This window comes from Phoca vitulina, unplaced genomic scaffold (genome assembly GCF_004348235.1).
Source record: "Phoca vitulina isolate PV1807 unplaced genomic scaffold, GSC_HSeal_1.0 scaffold60, whole genome shotgun sequence".
Classification (NCBI taxonomy): Eukaryota; Metazoa; Chordata; class Mammalia; order Carnivora; family Phocidae; genus Phoca; species Phoca vitulina.
In genome coordinates this window covers 3,716,943-3,742,436 of record NW_022589763.1, presented here as the reverse complement: position 1 = coordinate 3,742,436, position 25,494 = coordinate 3,716,943, and the positions used below count along the sequence as shown (strand labels likewise).

The following is a 25,494-nucleotide window of genomic DNA, read 5'->3' as shown; positions in this document are numbered from 1 at the left end:
ATGCGAGTCTTTGTTGAGACACAGTTTTTCAAAAAGAAGAAAATAAAATAAGGCCCCAGTTGCCTGGCATATGTGCAGAGCCCCATCAGAAGCAGCACCATTTTGCAAATTTGGCTGACTCTTAGCATGACCTGGAGAATTTCAAACATACCTGATACCTATGCCTTAGTCCCCCAGAGATGCTGGCTGGCTGGGTCCTGGGTGCCACCTGTGCAGTGAGATTTTTAGGAGTCCCCCAAGGATTCTAGCACACGGTCAAATGTGAGAACCACGAGTCTAGAGTAGCACAGGTCATTGCTTTGACTTAAAATCCCATCCACTGTTCCCTTCATCTAGACACAGTGCTTTGGGTTAAAAAAATAAGTCGAGGATGCCTATTGAGCAAATTTCATCACTCAGTCGTTTATTTTGTCCCCTCTATTCTGTGATGTGTTCTTTAGAGAAAGCCTGTAATCACTTAAAAATGACCTAATGTTTTCTCCCAAAAGCTTTCTATTTTCTGGTTGTTTTACTTTTTTTCTCCCCCCCTTAACTGAAGTCACAGAATGTTCTTGTTTTGGAGTGCTTTGCCTATCCTACGGGAAGCCCATTGTGCATGGTCCGTGGCGCTGTTCCAATGTAATTGTTCCAGTTTCTCCTGTTTCTGTGACTGCACATGAGGTTGAATTAAATATAATTTTCTCTGCTTGCATTTCCCTGGCGCTCATCCCAAGTGGCCCCGCACAGGAGCTCCGTGCATCCGCTGGTCTCATTCCATGAGGTCCTTTCAGTCAAGGGCCAGGGACATCATTACCAGTGCCAGAAATTTGTTCAGTGGTCAAGGATGCTTGTATTGAAGCAAAATTTTCTTTCATTATAACCTGCCCTTTCCCAAGCTGCTACAATGGAGAGGACTGAGTTCCTACGCACGAGCACTGGCGATGATCCATAGACCGCTTTCCCTACCTTTTGCAGCGAGCCTCGTCTACCTTTCTTCAATGCACCTTCCACCTGATCAATATTAGACAGGTTGTAGGTCTGCATGTTCTCCAACGAGATGCCCCTGGCTTTCACAAACATTTATGTTTGAGTCCCTTTTATCCTCGGAGAAGCTAACTCATTAAAACCATGCAGTGCTGACATTTAGAGTTGGCACCATGACACAATCTTCATCTTGAGTCTCTTTGTCCAAGTATTGATTTTTGGAGAACTGACTCATTTGTTCTCCCTCTCTGCTGGAGATGCCTGTGGTCTCTCCTCCTTTGAGGTCCCTTCCGTGATCCGAGAAATCAGAGTGTTTCTGATGGGGAGCTATGTCTCTACCCTGCCTCTTCCGATTTTCCTTTGCTTTTTATGAGTTTTGGCTTCCTAATCTTGCTCTTTTAGAATATCCTTACAGCTGATGAATTTTTAAAAAATATTCCTTTGTGTATTTCTATAAGCTTTTAATCTGTGAGATAAAATTGAACACCCAAAATGTCCTGATTGGGGGTGGGTCTTGTAATTTTAATCTAGTCTGTGAAAATCTTAGGGAAGAAGCTACTGTCTCTCACATACACAACAATGTGTACACACCTATACACACACATATAAAACTGAAGCTTATTTGTTAATACATATTGAAGCCAGTTATCTGGGCTGCATAAATTCAACACATTTTCCTAGTGACCTAGTTAATTCAAAGGACATACTTCATAGAGGCAAATTGTTTTATATTAGTTGTTTTAAGACCTTTTTGATGCGATCAGCTGACGGTGCTCTCATATTTGAAGTTGCAGTAGGAACTCTTAAAATGGAACCTTCCCAGTTGGTACATTTCCACTCGGGGGAGTTTGCCAGGTGATAATTTCACATCCAGATTTCACTGATGTGTGTACCACATACTCTCAGTGACACTGTCTGGGGTGGCCAATTGAAAATACGCAGAAACATTCTTGTTAAGAGATAATTAAACATGGGGGAAATAGAACAATCATGGCAGAGGATTTAATTGGGTTTAATTGGGTTCGGAGGAATAGGCTTCGGTAAGAGAATAGCTCTTAATAGGAGGTCTGAAAATAGCCAAGGAAAGCATTAATTGCAGAAAATCTGTGACATCTGATTACCTTAGGGAAAAAAAAAAAGGACCAACCTTTTTATATCCTTTTTATATAGAGAAGAAGGGGACTGGGAGAAAGAAATCGTCCCATACGTATATTTAAGAAACACAAGGAGTTTTGAGATTCAAAAGGGATCAAAAATGATGCCCATACCGGCAAGAGAGAGACCTACCCTTTTAGAGTTTCAGGATTTTGCCATTTGTTATGAAGTACTCTGGAGCTTATATAATATTGAGCCTTTCCTGGTCTTTTCTCTGAGAAATGGAGCATGGGGGTTGGAGGGCAGGGTTTGAGAAGCATCAGGGTGATGCACGCCCCTATCAATTCTGTTTATCGCTGGCATTCTTTCTCATGGCTTCATAGAAGAGACTCCCCTTGAGCACACAGCATCCAATTTAACATTCCTTTATTTTCAAGTTGTAGGTGTGAAATTTAAGGGGCTTTGTTCAGAGAGAAAGACCATGTGGTTGCTGGAGTCTCTCCGGAGGTTAGAGGTGCCCTGGTCTTGCAGGTGATCCTGCCTCCCCAACCCCCCACACCTATGCAAAGGGCACACACAAGTGTTTCAGTTCCTGGATGAGAGAAGCTCCAATGTTGCTATTAGCTACTTCTTGTGGGCACAGCTTTGGCCTTTAGGGATGCCAAGATGACATGATCTCAGGTTCCACCAAAGGTGTCCAGGGAGAGGTGACCAGGAAGACGTCCTTCACCTGGGTGGATATGACCAGAGCCGAGCGAGACTTGCAGGTGGAGGGAAGGGTCATTTATTTTCATGGTGGACTGATGCAAAGGGCAAGTCTTCCCAAGGGAGGGAAGAAGAGCCAGAAACGCCTGTACAAAAGAGTTGAGTAGATGGTCTTCATTCATCCAACCACAGCCACCTTCTCCACCAACAGAGAGCTGTGCTGTAACCTTGTTGTATCCACAAGGTCATGATAGCTGACTATCTCCTCACCACCCTGAGGCAGGTTGTGTCAATAGTTTGGCCATTAGTCAAGGGTTCTTAACCATCAATGCTTGGGGTACGTGTGTGTGTGTGTGTGTGTGTGTGTGTGTGAGATTCCCTTTGTCAGCTCGGTGAAAAATAGACCTTTTTTCTAAAAATAACACTTTTAGGGGCACCTGGTTGGCTCAGTCAGTTAAGCATCTGCCTTCGGCTCGGGTCATGATCCCAGGGTCCTGGGATTGAGTACCGCATTGCGCTCTCTGCTCAGCGGGGAGCCTGCTTCTCCCTCTCCCACTCCCCCTGCCTGACGCTCCACCTGCTTGTGCCCTCTCTGTCAAATAAATAAGTAAATAAAATCTTTAAAAAAATAAAAATAAGAACAACACTTTTAAGCCCTAAGATAAATAAGCTTAAAAGGAAACCAGTTTTAATGGAAGAGTTATCAAGATATTTTTTTAAATGTGCCATAATAACGTATGTACTTCTTTCCTGTTTATTACATATTCAGATCTGGTTAAGAGCCTCATTAATGACACAATTTCAAAATGGCAGTGAGTTTATGTAGTATTGTCTGGTGTCTGCAATAGCATTAATTTGATAGGGAAATATATGTGATTTTTATTGGGGGAAAATTGCAGGAATTTCTGATACTGAGTGTGTGTGTGTGTCTGTGTGTGTTGCACTTAACCTTTGTAATTGAAGAAGAAAATACCACATTTCAGTTCACATTCAGCAAAAACAAAGATGAGATTTATCTGTTCACATTCATAGAACCCTTGAAGGGCATCCATTGAAGGGCATCTGGGTAGGAGTGGGGATCATGGAGTCTGGGTAGAGGGAAGGGTTTTAAACATTTTTCTATCCAGATTTCCTTTTTAAAGCCTGCATGTGTAGGTAGGGATTTTTACCAGAGCTGGGGGATGGGTGTGAGACTGACTAGGTCTCAGTATGGTGGGTGGAGCGTGAGAATTCTCTGTCAAAAAAACCCCCCAAAAACAGCAATGTAGTGGCTTACACTCTTCCTATCATTTTTACTTAAGACATTTTAAGGCCTCAAGAGCAGTTATCGTTGAATGCTATTTACTGCCTTTCTTGGCAAAATACTTTTCCTTTTAGTGAATTTTGCCTTGTGATAATATTCATGAGGCTTTGGAGGTAGATTTGCAAGGAGATGCCTTGGAGTCCCATCATGTATTCCGGACTTGACCCTGGTTCTGTCTCTCAACTTTGAACTTCTTATTCTTGCCTTTCTGACTCTTATCCTTTATTTTACAGCCTTTTCCCCCTTCCCTTTTCTTCTCCCTTCCCATGCAAATGTGCGGGAAAGGCTTTTAAGGGAAGCCTCTTGCCCATATTCCCTGTCTCAGAAGCCCTGGTCATGTCCTAGAGCTGGAAGGTCGTCTCAATTACGTTCTGATCCCCAAGCAGGAAACCTCTCTGTAGTGCCTCCATTTCTGGGGAAGACTCTGTTTTCACATACAAATACTCCCACTGGAGGGATGCAGAGCAGATATTTCGGGAGAATGGGTTGGGGGGATGTGGTGCTCAAGACCGAAGACAAATCCTGCCTCTCCTGGGAGCTTGTGCAAGAGTCATGCTCAGGAAGGAAGATGTGTGGAGAAAGGATTGTTTCATAACCTGGAGCTCTACAGCTTATAAGCCTGTCACCTTGTCATTTCAGGCGACTGTGCGATCAGAAACCCAGGAGAGGAGAATGTGAACAGTCAGAGAAAACATCACACAAATGTAGTAATTTCCAAAATACAGGCTCTTCCATAAAAGATGGAGCAGCCTTCCCTAGGAGATAAAGTAGGCATCTCCTGCCCTCTTTTTTCAACCTGCTGGGGTCATGTAACATCGAAGTGGTCCTTGGGTCATGGATGGTGTCTTGGGATACGTTCTAAAGACACTCTCCATTTTGGACAGCACACAGCTCCTTAGGGGAGGCTGTGAACAGCGGTTTCAAAGCTACTTATTGAAGACCCGCAGAGACATCCTTCTCATTATCGCCCGAGATGGTTCTTGCCATTGTCTCTCCCTCGGGAGCACACCCTTCTTGTGCACACTAACCTCAGAGGGTCCAAGTGCTCAGCCATCTGTCTGCAGACCCACCACATCTGAGGTTCCAACTCCACGTCAAACTGGGTTATTAATAACTATGCAACTCTTCTTTTACTCAAACTGATAGTTTTCCTTTGCAGGAGAACGCATTCAAAGTCCTCTCTATCTTAAATATTGCCTTTCAGTGATTGAGATTATGTCTGCTCATCGTTTATTGCTGCGAAATAGCCTTTCTATAGTATGGCAAGAGGGCCTGGCACCCGGGAGTCGTTACTTTGCTTGCAGACGTGCAAACAAATTTAGTCTCAACACTGCATCAGAATGCTATTTTTTTTTAAGTTAGTTTTCATTGAAATTGGCCGAAACTGGTAAAGTGCCAAAGACTCTACCACGTTCTACTGCTGTGTCAAAGAGGGAACCAAGACTCCCTGTTTTCAAGATAAAATTCCTATGGGTAGAAACCGCAGGGGCTAGACCAGGGGACCCAAAGGAAGATTATGTCAGAAACATGACTGGAGCTGGGGGTGGGCATAGAGGTTTACCCACAGCAGATGAGCTAAGGAGAACATCGGGGAACCTGACCTTGCCAGTTCTTCTCTGCCTTTCCTGTCTTTCTGACTTCCTTCTGCATCTTTTCTCTTCCCTTTAATTTAATAACCTCTGCTGAGACCTTCTATTTTCCAAGCGTGAGTATTAATCATCTCTGGTCTTTGCCCTTAGATTGCTCATAGTCTAGCAATGAATGTAAACATTTAGGAAGTAACTATGACATAATGTGAGTGTTCCTTCTGGTATTATCTTTTCCACTCTCCATAAATCTTGGTGAGCTTGTATTCACATTCTTGAAGTTCAAAGCTTAACTCCTCCATTACTGTCTTGAAGAACCCAGCTCTCTCAACATACCTAAAATTTTAAATGCATCTCTTAGACACTCCATCCCAAATTCCATCCTGCGCGAGGCCATGGTCCCCACAGAAGGAGGAAATGGGCCGCACTCGTGCTTAATTGTAGCAATTTCAAAACAGGCTTTATGTTATCAGCTGGGATGTAGACTGGGTTCAGATGAGAATTGGATTGGCGTCTCTTTATATTTATCAGAGTGGGTTCTGCGGTGGAAGCATTTACTAGAACCTCAGAAAGTAATTCTAATTAGTTAGCATTTCTTGGGAGGATACTTCTTGTTCTAAATTTACATGTTTATGTACATATTTATATATGTTTATATCTATGTGTATTTATATATACTATATAATTAGAGGTCTGTATTCACACACACATGTATATTCCCACACACTTACAGTCGCATACCCGCTGATGTCCATACGTTACATCCTGTACTCTGCCCATTTTATAGATAAGAAACTGGAGGCGTTGATGGTTTACATCCTCCTCTGTGGTTGCTGAAGGAGTTCAAGGCTGGGTTTATGGTAGGCACCGTGAGTATAGAGGGCATGTTCTTGACCAAGCCCCAGATGCCCCCCGCCGCAGGTATTTAACACGTGGACGAATATGTGTTGCGATGTGTCTCGTGGTGTATTTGAGTCTTGTTCTTCTGGCTCATGCCTAGAGCCCTCTATTTGGAAAGGGATAATCAGCATCACATAGAACATGTTTTATTGATTATCTACAACATCAAGGGCATTGAACAAGATACCGTGGGGATTTACAAAGAATGGAGAAGGCATAATTTCTGAACCTAAGGGGCTTAATATTTCAGTGGCTTATTTGGAGACGCACATACATACGTGCATATTCATACCACATTATTAGTTTGGATTAGTAGACATATATATTTAAGAACTTGTGTATATGGGATATATAGTGTTTCTGTATAATATATACTCCATGTGTATGTACATAAACAGTGTGTGTGTATATATATATATATAATATATGTATGTAAAGTTTAAGAACAAACTTATGAATTAACTCCATATAGTTAGGTGATAGAGGAGGGCAGTAGATTATTTATACTGAACCAATGGTACAATAAATCAGTGGGTATTGGAAAAAAGAGCATCTTCATTCTGAGTCTTGATGAAGGAGTCACGTGAGTGACATTGGTGACATTTTTACCCCGCTGATCAATGTCTGACACAATAGACCTTCCCTTGTTTTTCTGGATCAATTATCTCGCTGAAGTAAGTTCCTCCTGCAGAGCGTTCTGTACCCACCGGCTTCCATACTTCCATACTTCATGTACACTCCGTTTCGAGGATAATAGCGTGAGCTTTCAGAGAATTCTCAGGCTGAAGGCATCTTAAGGGGTGACTTTGTCTGAGCCCTCCTTGGCTAGCTCAGGGAGTGGAAGCCCTGGGCGCTAAGTGATGGGCCACAGGTCCCCTGGCTAATTAGTGACCTGGGCAGGAACGCTCTCAGCTGACCCGACTCTCCATTTCAGCCATGCCACCAGGACCCTACTCCTTTTTATGGACTGTGTCAGCAGATGGCCTCTTTTCCCTTGGGCTCCTAACATAACTTTGGAGAAAACAGTCTCTATCTTTCTTTCAGGTTTTAAATCTCTTTCGATAGTGCATGGGAAGATGACGTTACTGAGCCAAACCCACAGACACATGCAACTCTTGATTAAAACTTGCATTGTTAAAGAATCATACTCCTCTAAAATGTGCACTATATATAAAAATGTAAATATATGAATAATATATATTTATTTAAAAGCAAAAAATTAAACACACATACCCACTGCCCATCCACCAAATAGAACATTATCGATTATCTTGGCATATCCCTGTGGGTTGAGTCCCATTGTCCCGTGTCTCAGACACAAGTGCTATCCCAGAATTTGGCCTTAATGATGCCCTTGCACTTTTAATATTTTAGTATAAATATAGTTCTAAGCAATGCCCTGTCTAGTTTTCTATGATAGTATATAAATAAAACCACGCCATATGTATTCTTCTGTGGCTTCCTTTTCATTTTTGAGATTTCTCCATTTTAATACATATGTCTGTATTTTATTCATTTTTCACTATTGTGTAGTATTCTGTTTGGGTATGCCAACATCTATTAGTCCATTCTCCTGCTAATGGACATCTGGGTTATCCTAGTTCTCTCTCTTTTTTTTTTTCTCCTGTGATTATGGCTACACATGGACACTCTTGTGCATGTCTCCAGACACAAATATTTAAGAATCTCTCTAGGGGCACCTAGGTAGCTCAGTCAGTTAAGCATTTGACTCTTGGTTTTGGCTCAGGTCATGATCTCAGGGTGTGGGATCGAGCATTGCATCAAGTTCTGCGCTCAGTGCAGTCTGCTGGAGATTCTCTCTCTCTCTCTGCCCCTCCCCCTGCTCATGCTCTCTCTTTCAAATAAATGAATAAATAAAGTCTTTTTTTTTTTAAAGAAGCTCTATACATACTACCTATATATACCAGGTAGTATGTATATGTGTCTCTGTGTGTGTGCGTATTTATTGGCACCAAAGTCTTCTGTATGCTCGACTTCCACATGGCATACAAAATTGGTTTTCAGTGGGATTGCACTGATTTTCACCAGGATGGTATGAGGTTCTAGCTGTACCATACATCTTTGCTCAACACTTGGTACCATTTGTCTTCTGAATGTTTGCTAATCCTTTCTGATCTCTTCTGTATCTGGCCAAGAATGAATGAGGTCAAGCCTCCTGTGCTGTGAGACTGTTGGCCGATTTGAGGGCTTACCATATGGACTCATGGAAGGAGAGCCACCAAAGATGGTTTTTAATTTCACCAGCATAACTAAAAATATAATGGTAGTAGTTCTTGAAATATAGAACAAAATATGGGGGCAATGTGAGTGGATCAAAAATGAGATTTTTCCGAACATTGCAAGATATGTAAATAACAGTCGTCAAGAGACAGGGCGCTTTGAGTTTGAAGATGTATGCCTGAGTTTGGTGACAAAAGTCCACACACACCCTGGAGGTGTTTGCAAGTTATTTGATTTGGATTTGGAAATCATATTTGGTAATAGTTGAATTAGACACAGAAAATGAAGCATTTAATGAGTCGTTCACACATGCCGATCCCTGTGCTTTCTTTCGATGCGCAGAACATGAATAAGGAAGCAAGCGGCCCTGTTAGGGATAGTTTCATGAAAATGCAAACTTGTTGCGGGCTGGGATCATATCTTCTTCCCCCACGGTGTCCCCATAACGTAAAATGGTGATCTTTATGAAATACGTATTGACCTGTGGCTAGGTTTTGGTGTCGCTTTATTTCTGTGGCCATTGTAGGTCCTCTTGTCCACATAGTTCTTCTAGAAAAATCCATATCTTATTCCGAATCCTATTTTTGGGCTACATACTATTGAATGTCTTTCTATCCAGCCAGTTTTGACTGGACCCTGTAGAAGCCACTATCTCTTTGTCCTGGGTTTAGTCTGTGTTCTGCATATCCTCTTGCTGCAAACTCCAGATCCTTCCACTGTGGCTCACATGTGTTCCTGACCCATTATGCTTCCATGGAAGAACAGAAGTAGGGCGGGCAGGTGATGGAGTTGTTGCTCTCAGGTTATAGTGGGTAACAAAACCACCTTGAAGATCATCTTGCCACCTTGGCATCTTTATTTTCCTCTCCAGTTACTTTATTTACATCTTAGCTTCATGGTTCAACATGGCGGGCTTGTATGGGATCTGATTTTCAGAACTGAAAGCAAGTGCAGAGATCAATGGGCAATGAGCTGTAACATTTGACAAAAGACTATTGATAGATTGTAACCTTGCTCCCCTAGGAGATAAGACCAGAATATAAATATATGCAAATAGTATACTAGTTGGCTGATGGCTGGCATTGAGTGAATCTTGGTGGGGATTGACAGGGGTGTGTATGTGTGTGTGTGTGTGTATGTGTGTGTATGTTGTAAGCCCATGCACAAAGTGGACGTTGTACCTCTAGGTAACACATTCCCTGGGCTACCTCATGGCTGAGCTCTATCTTGTAGGACAAAAGATGAACTGCACCCCACTCAGGCACTGGAAAATGTTGGTGTCCTCCCCAGAAACAAAAGGGAGGGACCCCAGCAATGTCTACAGGTTGCATGCAGTTTGAAGAATGGCTGTCATAGGCTTTCGTAGTAAACAGTATAGGAAGATGATTGTACCAGCTCATTAATTTGGGCAAGGACCAGAGTCTGCGGTTCTTACTCCTGATGCTTCGTAAACATCAGATGAAAGTGAGTCTTCATAGTCCCTCTTGGCAGCAAATCTGTCCGTGAGTCTCAGGCCTTCCATGTAGCTGAGAGCAGCATGGACCAGGACTCCTTCCAGCTCATTCATCCTCTCTCCCTTTTTTGGGGGACAGGAGGTTGGGTTTTTGAAGATGCATCCACAGAGTTCTCTGTCCTCTAATGTATTTTTCACGGCCTGCAAACGAAAGGCCTTGAATGCTGGGGAGACGTGATTTTATTCCTTGTTGGTTCAAAATAGCAAAATATGTTTGGTCTGGGCTCATCTTAATGAGACACATATTTTAACATGAAAACCAATCTCCGTTTGAGGGATGGACACTTTGGGGAGAAATGCATTGTGACTTTTATTTTGACCCATTTGTATTCTGATATGCTTGCATAGTTTGAGCCTTGTCTTAATTACAATCTCAGGCAGGATGTCTGCCCTGTAGAGAATCATCCTAAAATACCCAACCAAGGTATAAATCACGTCAAACGCCAGTCTGAAATATTCCACTTTGTGCAACCTTTGCAGAGAAAGCATGCTAGAAAGCCCTTCTTCGCTTTCATATTGTATGTATTCAATGAAACTATGATTTTTACTTTTTTTTCATTAAAATTTTTTATTCAGCTAATTCCTTTTCTAGTGTGCCTTTTTTATTTTGGGAAAAAAAACAATATATGAAATAGATATATGTATATAAGTATATGTAATATATACTGTATACTAAATCTGTATGTTTATATGCATATATAACCACATTTCACCCCTTGAGAAATACTTTGCAGTGTGTGAGGTTTGCATGGGAGGTCTTTTATTTTTTTTGTCCCCAGATGTATTGGTTGATTAAATGTATAGGGTTTTTTTTTTAATGATCATGAGGCATATTTAATAGATTTATTTTAAAATTCTTTATGACTTGTAATGTTAAAACTTTTAAAGTTGACCAATACTTGAATATGTGACATATGCACACACATCATATTCTTTACTTGTACCCAGGGATACTTAATCATTTACATGGCCACTAGAATTCCAAACTGGATGACTCAGACCTCTGGTTCTCACTCTGGGGGGATGCTGCCCCCAGGGCTCATTTAGCAATGTCTGGAGATATTTTTGATGGTGAAAATTGGGTGGGGAAGTGTTACTGGCATCTACCAGCTGAAGACCAGGGAGGCTGTCCCACCCCCTACAGGGCACAGGATGGCATCCGCTGGAAAGAACTATATGGTCCACAATGTCAACAGTGCTGAGGTTCAGAAACCATGGGTTTCAGATTGTATGACTTGTATGCAAATTAGCCAAATTTCAAAAAAGCGAGGAAATAAATAAGAAAGCCCTGAACGTATGTACATTACGTAGAAAGGCTCACATCCCCCTGGGTACCTTCTTCTAGATTCTGCTGGTCCATGATCTCTCTCTGGCCCTCGAAACCCTCTTGGGGGGCAGGGGAGGTAGATTTGGGCAGAGAGACTTGATCCTTGGACTCAGCATGAAGTCTAGACCTGACCCTACTTATTAATGCATATGTGGCTCGTAGATAGTCTCATCCACATTGAGTTGGAGAAGTGTGGAGTGGGCCAGAATTTCCCAATGGAACTAACTTTGTAAGTGCTGACGTAAACCCACCGCGTCCCACCTCTGCTGAGCTCTGCATTCCAGGGATTATGTGCTGCCTCGATCTCATTTCGTTCTCAGACAGTGATAAACACATCAGGAAAGGGAGGCTCAAAGAATTTAAAGTCCTTGCTCTACACTTGCTCAGCACCAACCCTGGGCTGACTTCAGAGCCTGTGCATTTTGTCTCTGTACTCAGGATTCTTTCGAGCACGCCCCTGGGCAAAATCCTAGCATTTTGTGTTTATTGAGTGGGCATTTTCTCTGCCCTACACCTTTGCATAGTGCCTCATTCCTGCTCACCAGACCCCATGAAGAAGGTACGATAGAGCATTTACCTAAATCCCAGGCAGCTCAGCTCACTTTCCTCAGCTCACAGACTTAGCATTCGAGGGCCCAAGTCCGCCAGAGTCACAAATTAATGGTGTCTCCTTTTATCACCAGGAAGGCTCCAGAAGGAGCAGCTAATACTGATTCAACATCAGAAGGGCTTTCGGGAAAACAAAAGATTCCAAACATGTCATCACCTCTTTCTTGTTCTTGTCTGCCTCCTAATTATTCAGAAATTGGATCACGGTGTGGCAGAAATCCAAATGTTGTCCACGGCAGAATTCAAAGATAGAAGCAAACACATACATCCACTGTTTGGTGTGATGCTATTTTTCAGTTTCAATGGTACAACCCAGACTCAGAGTGCATTTTCATTCAGCTCTGATGAACTTGGCCCAGGGTGTCTGCGACTATGGAATTTCCTCCGGAGGTGGTGTAGCTCCATGACAGATCCAGCTCTGGTAGCTTTCCCTAAAAAAAAAAAAAAAAAAAAAAGAGCTTATTGACATATTAGTCAATAAGTGCTCAACCATCCACTTAAATGCATCATTATCCTCTAGTCCAGAAATACTCTGAATCACCCATGACATCTTTCCAGGCACATGTGTCTGTTTTTGAGTTGAAGAATGCTCTATTTAAAGCTATACTGCTTCCAACATCTAATGTAATATTTTCTTTCCCTAATGGGTCATTTACAATCCTCTCCCAGTCAGGCCCAACATTCTTTACTGTCATAAGAGGAATGATTTATCTAGTGAGAGTCATAGGTTCTACATCCAGACAACTCTGGGAGATCCCACTCAACGGAGGGTAGCTCAAATGTACCATCAGGTTTTAAAATGGGGTGCTTGGGGCACCCACCTTGGGTGGCTCAGTCAGTTAAGCGTCTGCCTTCAGCTCAGGTCATGATCTCGGAGTCCTGGGATTGAGCCCTGCATCGGGCTCCCAGCTCAGCAGGGAGCCTGCCTCTCTCTCTCAAATAAATAAATAAAATCTTAAAAAAATTTGAAATGGGCCGCACAAACAAACAAAAATAAATAAAATGGGCTGTGAGGTGAAAGGTTTGCTGTGGATGGCTTTATGTGAAAATCAGGATGGCCGTATAGACGCTTTTACTTATGATTGATGTTCTGGTGGCACATACTACAGCCGATATGTGAATTGTTCCATCTTGCTCTGTTTTTACGAGGAGCAGAGTTCCAGGGTGATGATGTGTGTAGCCTCATGGTACACGCCACGGAATAGCCCAAGAAGGGTTAGAATCCAGAGCCTACGCTCTTTCCGTTAGGTCATGCTCCGTTTGTGTATCTGATAAATATCCACACGACATAAAGCCCTGTCCCACATTTCTCCTACTCTCATACCGAAAACCGTTGATAGGCTCCATGCATATCCCCTTAGGGAGAAGTGGCAGTTTCCTTAGACATTTGAGAAACACTGTATTGGGGCTACCTATCTACTGACCGACCAGTCTTTGTAAATAGTGAAATTGGGAGACATCGTTACAGTCTTCTGAACGAGATGTGTAACTTTTGGGGATTTGTGTGTTGATTCAACGGAAACTTGTTGAATGTTTTCTAAATGCCGTGCATCGTTCCAGATCATGGGGTGCCCAGCAAGAATTAAGGCAAGTCATGTTCTTGCTAGATTCTTCTCCGTGGAGGTGTGAGTGGACAGATTCATCAGTGAATGAGCATTTCATCGAGTGACGTTGAGTGTTGCAGGGAAGACCTGTGGGTTGCTCGGCTTCCCTTGGCTTCATTATTCTCATCTGCTTTCTTTCCCCATTAGGCGGACTGCTCTGCCTTGGAGTTTTCCTAAGGAATCCTTGTCCTTGGGAGGTGTTGGATGGTCACTGTGTCCTTGGAGCCTCACACCTGCTGGAATTCACTTCCAGGATTAAGAGAGGGCTGCTCTCTCCTGCAATGGGCTGCCGAGAAGACAGCTGGGTGTGTCCTTAACCTCGGGCTCTGTCTATGACCCATCTCAGAGGCTCCTCTCCTGGGCCTTCTGCTCCCTGGAAAGCCCTCTCTGTCTGCAGGCTCGCTTCCCGGCTTTGCTTGCTTGGAGTTGCATCACACAGACCCCCACGGATGTGGCAGTGAACAATGTCGAGACCCAAGGGACTGTTATGGCTGCCACTGTTCTTCACCCCGGTCTGCGTCATGTTGAACTCCAACGTTCTCCTGTGGATAACCGCTCTTGCCATTCGCTTCACACTCATTGACAGCCAAGCACAGTATCCAGTCGTCAACACAAATTATGGCAAAATCCGGGGCCTAAGAACACCATTGCCCAATGAGATTTTGGGTCCCGTGGAGCAATACTTGGGGGTTCCCTATGCCTCGCCTCCCACTGGAGAGAGGCGGTTTCAGCCCCCAGAACCCCCATCCTCATGGACTGGAGTTCGAAATGCCACCCAGTTCGCGGCTGTGTGCCCCCAACACCTAGATGAGAGGTCTTTATTGCATGATATGCTGCCCATCTGGTTTACTGCCAATTTGGATACTTTAATGACCTATGTTCAAGATCAAAACGAAGACTGCCTTTACCTAAATATCTACGTGCCCACCGAAGATGGTAAGTACTTTATTGAAAACAGGAAACAGCACCTGCTCACTCAGGTGTCAGGTTGGCCAAGAGGCGTTTAGAATATCTTGTGCATGATTTTTTTTTCTATAACCCAGTTATTTTCTTTTTCATATTCTGAATGTAGCTATTGCCCTACCTTATAAATCATGACACTTGTATTTATTGAGCATCTAGGAAGTGGACAATGCTATAATTAATGACTTAATTATTATCATGTATTGCCTTTTCAGCGTGTTACAGGGTTTGAAGTTGGTCACCAGTCTGAGCATAGACAGTTACATAGTATACCTTTATTATCTATATAGGAAAATGAAATCTAGAGAAAACAATAGAATTAAGAACATTATCATGCTCGAGTTAGCAAACTGAAGATTATAAGGCATGGTTTCTTTTGCTTTAATGCCTTAAGATTTTAGCTCTCCCTTCCTTCCTTCCTTCCTTCTCCCTTTCTTTCTCTTTCTTCTTTCTTTCTTTCTTTCTCTTTCTTCTTTCTTTCTTTCTTTCTTTCTTCTTTCTTTCTTTCTTTTTCTTTTTTCTTTCTTTCTTTCTTTCTTTCTTTCTTTCTTTCTTTCTTTCTTTCTTCTTTCTTCTATTGAGGCTTGAAAGGAAAACCATGGATTGTTTTAAATACAGAAGCAAGGAATATTTCATAAAATGGTTGGATTTCTTTGTTTAGAATCTGTGTTGCTAACATCAATTTGCACCTTGTTTCCTCCCAGTATTCACAGCAATCAGATGGCAGACGGGTGTCCTTAGATGATTCTAGCTATATTAGGAAATAATGTGCTTGCTTGAACAAAATGGCTCCTTTGTTTTCAATAACACAGCAGTGAAAATCTGTAAAAAACGATGATGTTTGATTTATTAATTTAATCCAATGGTAGTAAAATTCGATTATCTCCTTCTCTGTGTAGGTTTCAAATTAAAAACATTTTTTTAGAAAGGCTAACCAGACAAAGGTACACCACAATGTGAACACATTCCTCACTTACCATTCGCATGTGCTATTTTTAGACAAGGAGCAAGAAAAGCCTAGAACATAAATCTTCCTGGAATTAAAAGAAGTAATTTACAGGAATCAGAGACATCATCTACTGTAGAAACTGCAGTGTGTCCTTTGTAACTTTTAGGGGAGAAATTCCATTTTTCTTTCCCTTGAATACTCGGAGAATGATTTTCAGTTGAGATTTGGCTGAAGGTCTGAAAGAGAGGATGACATTATCCACGATCTCCAAAGTTGTCCTGGACCCGCCATATTGTGCTTTCTGCACGTAAATGCTACAACGTAGCTCATGTAGGGTGTCTTGAAACGCCAGGCCAGGGTTGTGTTACCGAGATCACAGAGAACACCCAGAGAAAGAAATGGGAAGGTGGTGCTTTATTATATTCGCAGTCTCTGGTGGGTGGGGCCCTCGTCATCATGGGAAGAGATCACACAATTATCTTGCAAAGCCTAGGTCTGAATGCGACGTTCACGGGTTAGAGTGACACTTGGATGCCGTATTTGCACGCAGTGCTCGGACCTGCCTCAGTGACTGCCTTGTGCATAAGTGTGGGCAGAGCTCACTGCACCCAAAACCCGATGACACACCTCACTTCTAAAGTCGCCTGGCGCGTGCTCCTTTTCGTCGTCAACGGTGCAAATAAAAAGCAAAAAGAAGGGAAGGCAGAAAAGGAGACGGGGAGAACAAAGCAGGATAAATGATTCAAATCCCTCTCCCGGAGGAAAATCAGGAACCTCCCTGATTACAGAACCACCGTGGATGTGCAGTTGTGTGGCTCAAAACCATAAACAGTTGGGCCATTTCACTGTGGGCCATTTTATATGCCCAAATATAAAATGCAAAAAGTGCTACCCCATGGGAAAGCCATCGCACCTTAAGAATAAACCCGGGGCCACCTCTTTACGTCTTCAGGATTCTCAGAACATGTTTGCCTGCGGTACGTCGCGCGATCTTGACAAGAGAATCAGAAATCCAGTAGGGGCTGAAAAACGTAGAATCTGTTTTCCTACAATATGTAAATACTGGCATTTTGTACAAACAACAAATCACAGCCCGTTGGGTCAGGAGTTTTCTAGTTTCTTTTCTTTCTTTCTTTTTTTTTTAAATATTTGCATCCATTTGAGAAGCAATGTGGAGCTTTAGATATTTAATTATTGGCTATTCACTTAATGAATAAACTCCCCGTCCTTAATAACACATGAAAATTATGGCATCGTGCTGATTCCTCCAAAGACCTCCCTTTATGGGCGATCTTATCATATCAGTGCATTGATTTAACAGTGTAAACAGCAGTATTGGATATTCGGAATTAAAAATTGCACTCTGATACCTCAGTTTTTTAGATTGATCTCTCTGCATCACCCAGATACTGCGGGTGATGACCAGGTACAAACTGACTTCACTGCCAAAAACAGTTCTGATTATCTACTATGTGCTGGGCACGCTTTAGATGTTAATGGTTGCAAAAGACACAAGAATTCCTAATTTCGGGACAAGTGTCTACTTGGAGGCAGAATACGGACTCCCCCAAGGTGTCTCCATCCTAATCCCTGGAACCCGTGACTCTGTGACCTTCCATGGCAAAGGGGAATGAATTTAGCTTGCAAGTGGAATTAGATTTGCTCATCAGCTGACTTGACGATAAAGGGAGCGTATGTTGGATTACCTGGGTGGGCCCAGTATTTAAGAGCAAAGACCCTCAATTAGGGAACAGAGAGACACAAATCATCAGAGCTCGTGAGCAACAGTAAAGACACACCTAGCCTTCCTGGCTTGGAGGATACCAGGAGGCGAGGAGTGTGGGCCGCTTCTAGACGCTAGAAAAGACCAGGAAATGGATTCTCCCCGGGGGCCCCAGAAAGATGCCCGGCCACTCTTGCCACGTTGATTTTAGCCCCATGCAACTCTGAGCTACAAAACTGTAAGGTAGCTCCCGTTGGCTGCTTTAGGAAGCGGCGACATTTGTGAGGGTGTGTTAAAATCCTAATTGAAACGCAGTCAAGTCTCTACCCTAATTGAAAACAAAGAAATCGCTGAAAAAATTATTTTGTTGTGAGCCTTCTGAACCCCTACCCTTTCTGAGACTCTTCTTGGCTTCCCTTTCAACCTCAAGTATTATTGATAGAAAAACACTCTTATCTTAATGCTGGGTGGTTAAAATGTGCTGCTTCCCGCATGGGTAGCAAGAAGACGATACTGGCCCCAGTTTGTGGGCAGACACTTGGCAGATTTGAGGCATTAAGATATAGTGCACACATCCAACCTTTTTGTCCACTGGGTTATTACAGCGTCAGGGAAAATCCTACTAAATGCCATATTTAGGAAATACAACGATTTTACATAGGGACGTAATAAAGGGACATTCAAATTTACCCAGGCACCTAAAACGAATTTCCAGAGTCAGTGTCCACGGAGGACCTACAGCAAAACATCCAAGTTGTCCTCTTAGGTCTTAAAGCTACACCTCTCAATGGCTTCTTGTCCTCTTTGCACCTACGCTGGCTAAATATTTTGGGCTCTCCACTCTTCCTGTCTAGACCTCAAGATCTGATCTGTTCTGGGCAGAGTGACTCTTTTGTTTTGTTTTGTTTTCTTCAAGCTTTTTAATGTAAATTTGGTTCACTCCTCCTGTTGAGCTTATAGGAATAGCTCTAAGAACATGCCTGCTTGGGTTAAAAATGCCATCTTGTCCCCTTACCAGCCGAGGGACTGTAGGCAGCGTCCTTGGCTTGTTTTGCCTCCCATTTCCTTCTGTGTCTGATTGAGAAGTGCCGGGAGGTTAAGGCATTCATCCACGTAGAGTGCTTTACCCTCGTCTCCTGCACATGTGACCTCTCTCTAGTCCTGTATTCGTGGAACATAATTAATCGTCAAAAAGGGAACCAGAATGTATCAGCGAAATTGCATGTGCACATGGGGTCTAATATAAATGTCAGCCCCGTGCATAATACATGTTTCCTGTCTAGAACATAATTATTTACTGCATTCGTGCAGGGGTCAGCTTAAGGAATAAGACCAAGGGACCATCATTTCTGCCAGGACTGAGTATGGCTTTAATAAAAGGGAATTTAGAGGGAATACAATTTTTTTTTCAAAGAGCAGAGAATTATTCTGCTCTGCTTTATTCCTAAGCTCTGTCTTTTTCAGCCTCAGTTGTGAAATGAATTTCCAGCATCTTATGTGAGTTACAGAAATTAATCATCGAGAAAGCATTAAAATTCATTTCTTGGGAGAGTGCCTTAGAACATCCAAAGACAATAATACTCTTTTTTTTTTTTATGTGAGATAAAGGAGAAATTAATTTCCTTTCTCTTCTCATCAAGTCACAGATAGTCCAAGTGTATGCAGATAATGGCAGAATCCAGGTGACAAAGTAAAACTTAAGTGAGTTAACACAGTGAGACAGACGTTTTAACCAATCCACATCAGCATGCAACGACGTGAAAACAATTCGGTGATTGCCGTTTCCATGTGTCACCTGGATGTTTGACGTTGCGTAGACGTAGCTTGTGAGGGAAGATAATTATGAAAGATGATTGAACAAATATCTCCCTGACAGCGATTCATTGAAAGGAATTTAGTATTTTGTGAAGACGGTTCGACTGGAGTGGATTTCTGAAAACATGCATTTTTCCATCAGCTCAGAAGATTTTGCCCATTTGAACATAGAATCGTACCCTTACTGAGGGTTGAGCAATTGTGTATGTTTAGAAAATACTATTTGGGTAGTGTGAATTATACTTGTTTGGAAAATAGAGCAAAATCATTCCCTAAAAAGAGACTTATCCCTTACTTTCCATCAGATGGACTGTAATTCCATCCCATTTGCAACTTAGATGTTTCTCACAATTAGAACAAGTCTCAATTACGTAAAATGTGTTAAGAACCCGACTCCCCATATGGTGCATATCATAAACAATATTGCAAAAAAACGTTTAAGATGGGAACTGGGCACGCGACTGGTCTGCTAGAATCTGTCCGTTTCCAACAATTTGCTCATTTTCTTGCACACTCCTGCTTTCGGGACACCGAAGAGCTTTATTTGTTGCCAACTGATACCGCTAGTTCGGACACGGCCATTTATTTTCCATATTGTCTTGGCTGAGACAATATTGGCTCAATATTTAGTGACCTCGGCTATTAGTAATAATAACATTCCTGGTATACCTCCTCCGAATGTTGTTTAGGGTTATAGCAATTTTGGAGTAAGCCGCTGGATCATTATAAATTATGAGTAACAATATAATTATAGAAATAATGGTGAAATGGAAAAGGTCAATATGTTATACATTTAACTTCATGTGAATTTTAATATGAATCTCCTTACATGACCGTTTACTGGAAGATCCCATTTCTCGGGTACGGTGGTCCGGAGTAGGTCCCTGCCTTCCTACTGTGTGTTTTGGTTCTAAACCAGGCTGTTTTCACACTGGATTTGTGTCACGTTCCTCCTCTGTGTGTAAGAACACTTGTCCTTGGTGCATTGACCTATAAACTGTAGCAAACACGGACAGAAGGAGAGATTTCCTTAGCTTTGGATTTGAGGACCACAGAGGGTGTGTGAGATGCAAAACAGTGACCCTACGTAAATAAATCAGACCCACAGATCATACTCGGAACTCACAGGCGACAACGGGGTGGGGGGAGATAGTCTGAGTGATCTATTCCCCTACTAATACTTGTTAAGGAAGATGAGGAGTCTCTGTTTTATTAATTCAATCAGATATTCTATATTTCTTTTCAGAGAAATAGGTTTCCACAAACGTGAAGCAGATTTCTTAAAAAATGGGAAAAAATTCCTATTAGATTTCTCTTTGGAAAAGAGATATTTGGAGAGTGAAGGTATATTGTGTGTGTGTGTGTGTGTGTGTGTGTGTGTGTGTTTGTATAAGGTGTTGGAGGAAAGCCAACGAGAGAGATCCACAGTTCAATTAAGATCAAATGTGTTATGATTTTTGGGAAAGTCAACTTGAACAGAAGAACTCCTATACTTTTCTGTCCTCTCTAAAATCCCAAGCATTCTGATGTCCCAGCTAAGCAGAACGCCCTCTTGTCTGCTGGGAATGTGGTCCTGAGCACAGTACTCAACAAGTCTGCCCCAGGGCGTGGGACAGGGTGGTGTTCCCATCAGAAAGGGAAGGAACACAGAAAGTTTTTACTCTTTTCAAGCAAAGGAGCTTTTGTGGTACATTTCCACAAGATAGGAAAATGCTCATTAACCCTCTTTCTTCCTTAAATGGATGCCTTCAGCTACGTTCTGCTCCATCTCTTTTGGGACCTAATCATCACTCCACCCAAAAGTGATCATCCAATATTCCCCTAACATCCCATCCACCTGCTATGTGTTGACTTTACTCCCACCTCAGGCCACACCATCTATTGATCTCCTGACCTCAGCTCTGATTCTTTGTCTTTTCTTCCCTCTTTCAACCCACACTCTCCTGAGAGCCCTTTTAGCTGACTCATTTAAACATTATTGATTTGAAAAAAAGATAAAAAAATAAAAATTATTGATTTGAAAAATGACTCTTTGCACTTACCCCACACAAGACATTGGACCAGTCCAACTGGGGATAACAAGGAAATGTAAGCTCTTTGCTTGGAAAATGAATGAGCCCCAACAAAACTCGAGGTTCAGAAAGTGGGCAGAAGAATTCAGAGAGTTCTTTAGGATTTCAAGAAAAAAAAAAGGCAGGTAATCTGTAAGTTGATGTTTTCCGTTGAGGATCCACGATGGAAAGTTTTCCACCAATCCTGACATGAATACACAAGGAATACACACCTATGTTGTGCAGCGAGGAAATGGTTTCTGAGTCTCCCAAAGTAAGCTCCTTGTTTATTGCTTCTCTAGATGGGCCAAGACATAAAAAGTGCAAAAATGGGACAGAAGGAGAGATAAAACCTAACAAAATGATAGAAAGGTGCATTGATACTATAATCTAACATGCAAAGCACCCACTTGGGTGTTTTTTGCAGGGTTTTCATTTTTGACATTGGAGGATTCATAACTGGAATTCCAACCCAAGGAATTCTAACACACATTTTTCTTCTCAGCGGACTGTGTGGTGAGTTTAAATCAAAGAACATAAGGTTCCGTTCTTATCAAATTCCAATGTACTTTTATCACCTGAAATTTTTTTAAAAATCATTTATTAAAAGCTTTCTGTCTTCCCCCCAATTTTTTATCTACTGAAGTACTTTTATCACTATGTTTTGTCATGTATCCAGATAATATGCAACAAAATTATATTAATTTTGCATATTTAAAAATAGTTTAGATCCAAAAATAGTAGCAAAGCACAGACAGAAAGCTGTGTCTTTCCCAAGAAAATTTAAATGTTTAAAATATATCGACGTAGATTAGATCTTTCCTCTGAGCTTAAAGCATATAATAATGAGATCAAATCCCAGTGTAGCACAAGTTGTTTGCATTTCCCTAAAGATTTTATTTATTTGTTTGAGGGCGGGGAGAGAGAGAGGGAGAAGCAGACTCCTCACTGAGCAGGGAGCCCATGTGGGACTCGATCCCAGGACTCGAGGATTATGACCTGAGCTGCAATCAGACACCTAACTCACTGAGCCATCCAGTCACCTGCATCCTTTTTTTCTTTTTTTTTTTTTTAAGAAAGAGATTTTGGCATGTTGACTATCATTGTCAGAGTTTATCTGGAGTAAGTGATGGAACCCAGCAGGACGTCCATCACAGAATTATAAAGACCTCCACGTGGGAGGAACTGGAGGAGTCATTCCATCCGCAGTCTTCTGCAATGCGGTACCTCCCTATTCTTGACACTCTGAGGCCCTACGCAGAGATGCAGCATCCTCCCGTGTGTTGGTAGAGTTTGGATGCAAGCATTATTTTACAAGTCTACACCTCCGGTAGACTGTAGAACTTTAAAAAATATCTTCCTTCATTTATACCTTCTACAACTATTCCTGGGCATCCACTGTGCCACGGGCATTGCCTCCTGGCCGCCACCCACCCTCGGGGGAGAGACACAGACAGGGAACATCAGCCAAGCTGCCAGGGACCACCCCAGGACTCCTGATACATTGCCAGGGCCTCCCTGCACCAAACCATCCTCCAAGTGGCATTGGGACGAGCAAAGCTGAATCTCACAAAGCAAGACGATCGCGAACAGAACAAAGTCCCTGCTGTTACCAGGCTAGCGATGAGAGACGGGCAGTACGTACGTAACAGATACACAGACACCCAGTAGACTGTAAACCTTTTATAGGCAGGGGGACATTGGCGGGATAAAGGAATGAATGCATTGTGTGTCGGCTGGTACGCACGGCATGAATGAATGAATGGGAAGCACCTGACCACGCGGCCGTTTTTGAACCCGGCCCAGAAAGACTTTTGCAGCTTTATGAGAGCGTTCACTTCTTGTTACAAAGGGTTGGTGACCCATACGTGTGAAATCTCTACCAACAGAGCTGGAGCAATTTGGGAGGCTGCTTTCTCTCACTCTGTTGCTTGCAAAGTCTTTGAAGACAAGACGTTATGCCCTTTCTGGGCCTTCTTTTGCAAACCTCCTCAGCAGGTTTACCTTTCTCCTGCAAGTGTCTTTGAGACCGTCCTATCCTCCTACCTAGCTTACTGTGCATAGGCTGCCCACGATGATTTGCTCTGATATGGAGCTCTTGGTAACCATGATTACTGCTGATGTCCACCAATAGGCATGCATTTGTATGTACTTTTTAAAAAATATATCGATGTACGTCCTAAATGTACCCAGAGTCGATGTTAGATTTTTTTTGTTGTTCTTGTTGTTTGGCAAATGCATGAAGCTCTTGGCTTATGTGTACTGTGCCTGAAAGTCAGATGTTCTCCCAATTTTTTAAAGAAGTAGTGTCCTCGTTTATGACAAGATTTAGAAAGTAGTAGAAAATAGGATCCCTCGGCTTCCTATGACAAACTGTGGGCACACACTGGGGCGAAGCGATTTCCCGCTGTGGCTGAGCCCACCCCTCAGGATGTCGACTTGCATCATCTTGACCAGTTGCAGCCACACCAAAGTCTGTCTGCTGACGTTTCCCTAAAATACCAAGCCCCAGAGGTGCTACAAGAGAAGGCAGCTTAAAATCGTGATAGAACGGCCAACAAGCTAATTGATTTGTGGTTTTGAGAAAGCAGTGCTTTGCCTGATTTTAAATACCGTCGACTATGATTTGCTTTCATTTTCATGGTTCTGGACTCCTTTCCAACAACTTAATTAAAGTTCACAGGTTACAGTCATTGAGATGAGAGGAATCATCATCTTAGAAGGCTTTCTCTAGACTTAGGGGAAAATGAGCTTCCTCCAGCATTTTGTTCTACTTAAGGCTTTGTTGTTATTATTACTGTGGTTCTCATCACTGTCAACAACAGCAACATCATCATCATTGATATTAGATTACCTCTGAGGAGACATTATGAGGTCCCAGCCCAAGAGATATTTGGGGTCTACAGGATTTGAAATTGTTATTCTAAGGCTGCAGAATATCAGTTAGAATCTTTTAAAAACATTTACAAATCATAGCATGGCTATTAATCCTTCAAACTTTTCTCTTGTTGAAGGGTTTTTGAGTTGATCTGTGTTATGGGTTGAATTGTGTTGCCCCCCTCCCCAAAAAGAGGGTATGTTGAGGTCCTAATCCTGGAACCTATGAATGTCAGCTTACTTGGAGATAGGGTTCTTAATAGATGTAATCAAGGTAAGATGAGGTCAGACTGTATTCGGAAGGACACTAAATCCATTATGGGTGGTGTCCTTACAAGAGGAGACACAGGGACAAAGACAGACAGAGACACATAGAACATGATATGAAGATGGAGGCAAAGAAGTGAGGGATGGATCTCCCAGCCAGGGAGCTCCAAGGATCTCTGAAAACCACCAGAAACTAAGAACTGAGAGAGACAGACATCGTGATCCCCGAGACTCTAGGCAAGTAACCAACCCTGCTGACTCCATAATTTCAGACATCAAGAAGAATTTATTGTCCCACTGTGTTGCAGGACGACTCTATAATTTCATACATCTGTCCTGCAGTACAGTGGGACAATAAATTCTTGTTGTTTAAAGCCACCTGGATTTAGGGCTGAGTCATTGCTATTAGTAACCTCTCATTTTTGGTTTATCATTGGCTTTCTTTTGTCTCTCTGTGATGCTATTTCCATATGGGGCAAAAAAAAAAAGTGGTCACCAGCATTTCCCTGTGATATCATCCTTGAGCTCTGAGAAGCACATTGGCCTGGGGATGATGCCACTGGCCCAGCTGGGGTCACAGGCCAACTCAAACCAATTTCCAAATCTAGGGGGGGAAACACCCTTTGATCAGCATGGCCTGGGTTAGCATTCATTTCTGAATGGGGAGAGGGATGTGTGAATCCAACAGGACCTACCTTAGGGTTGATGTAGGCAAGGTAGCTCCCCAAAGGAAAACAGGATGCTAAGCAGGCAAAACCCATTGATGTCCATTACCCTCCCTCCTATTTGGGATAGAAAGTAGACAAGAAAGACTGGTATGGCTTCAGGGGCGGAAAAGCCCTACCTAGGGTAGTTCTTCCTTTTTAGCCCCAGAGAAGACCCTGAGGATTTGAAAATGGGAAACCTTGTTTATGAGTTGTTGCTGTTGTTGTCTTGTAAGCAAGCACTGGGGACCCTTGCGTGATGTAGAGCGATAAAGTGACAGGAACGTCTCGCACATCAG

The 25,494-nt window shown here is 42.5% G+C and overlaps 1 protein-coding gene across 10 annotated transcripts in view; it reads left to right on the top strand.

Annotated features, from left to right (window-relative positions):
* NLGN4X (neuroligin 4 X-linked) overlaps window positions 1-25,494 on the top strand; it is a 289,067-nt gene that overhangs the window by 53,543 nt on the left and 210,030 nt on the right. For 9 of the 10 annotated variants that reach the window (XM_032391095.1, XM_032391094.1, XM_032391086.1 and 6 more), the window contains one exon: window positions 13,994-14,782. The exons of the other annotated variant lie outside the window; for it this stretch is intronic. In XM_032391095.1, the coding sequence (XP_032246986.1) occupies window positions 14,311-14,782 (472 nt within the window). In that variant the 5' untranslated portion in view covers window positions 13,994-14,310. The remainder of the gene's footprint in view (window positions 1-13,993; window positions 14,783-25,494) is intronic. 10 annotated transcript variants of the gene reach the window in all.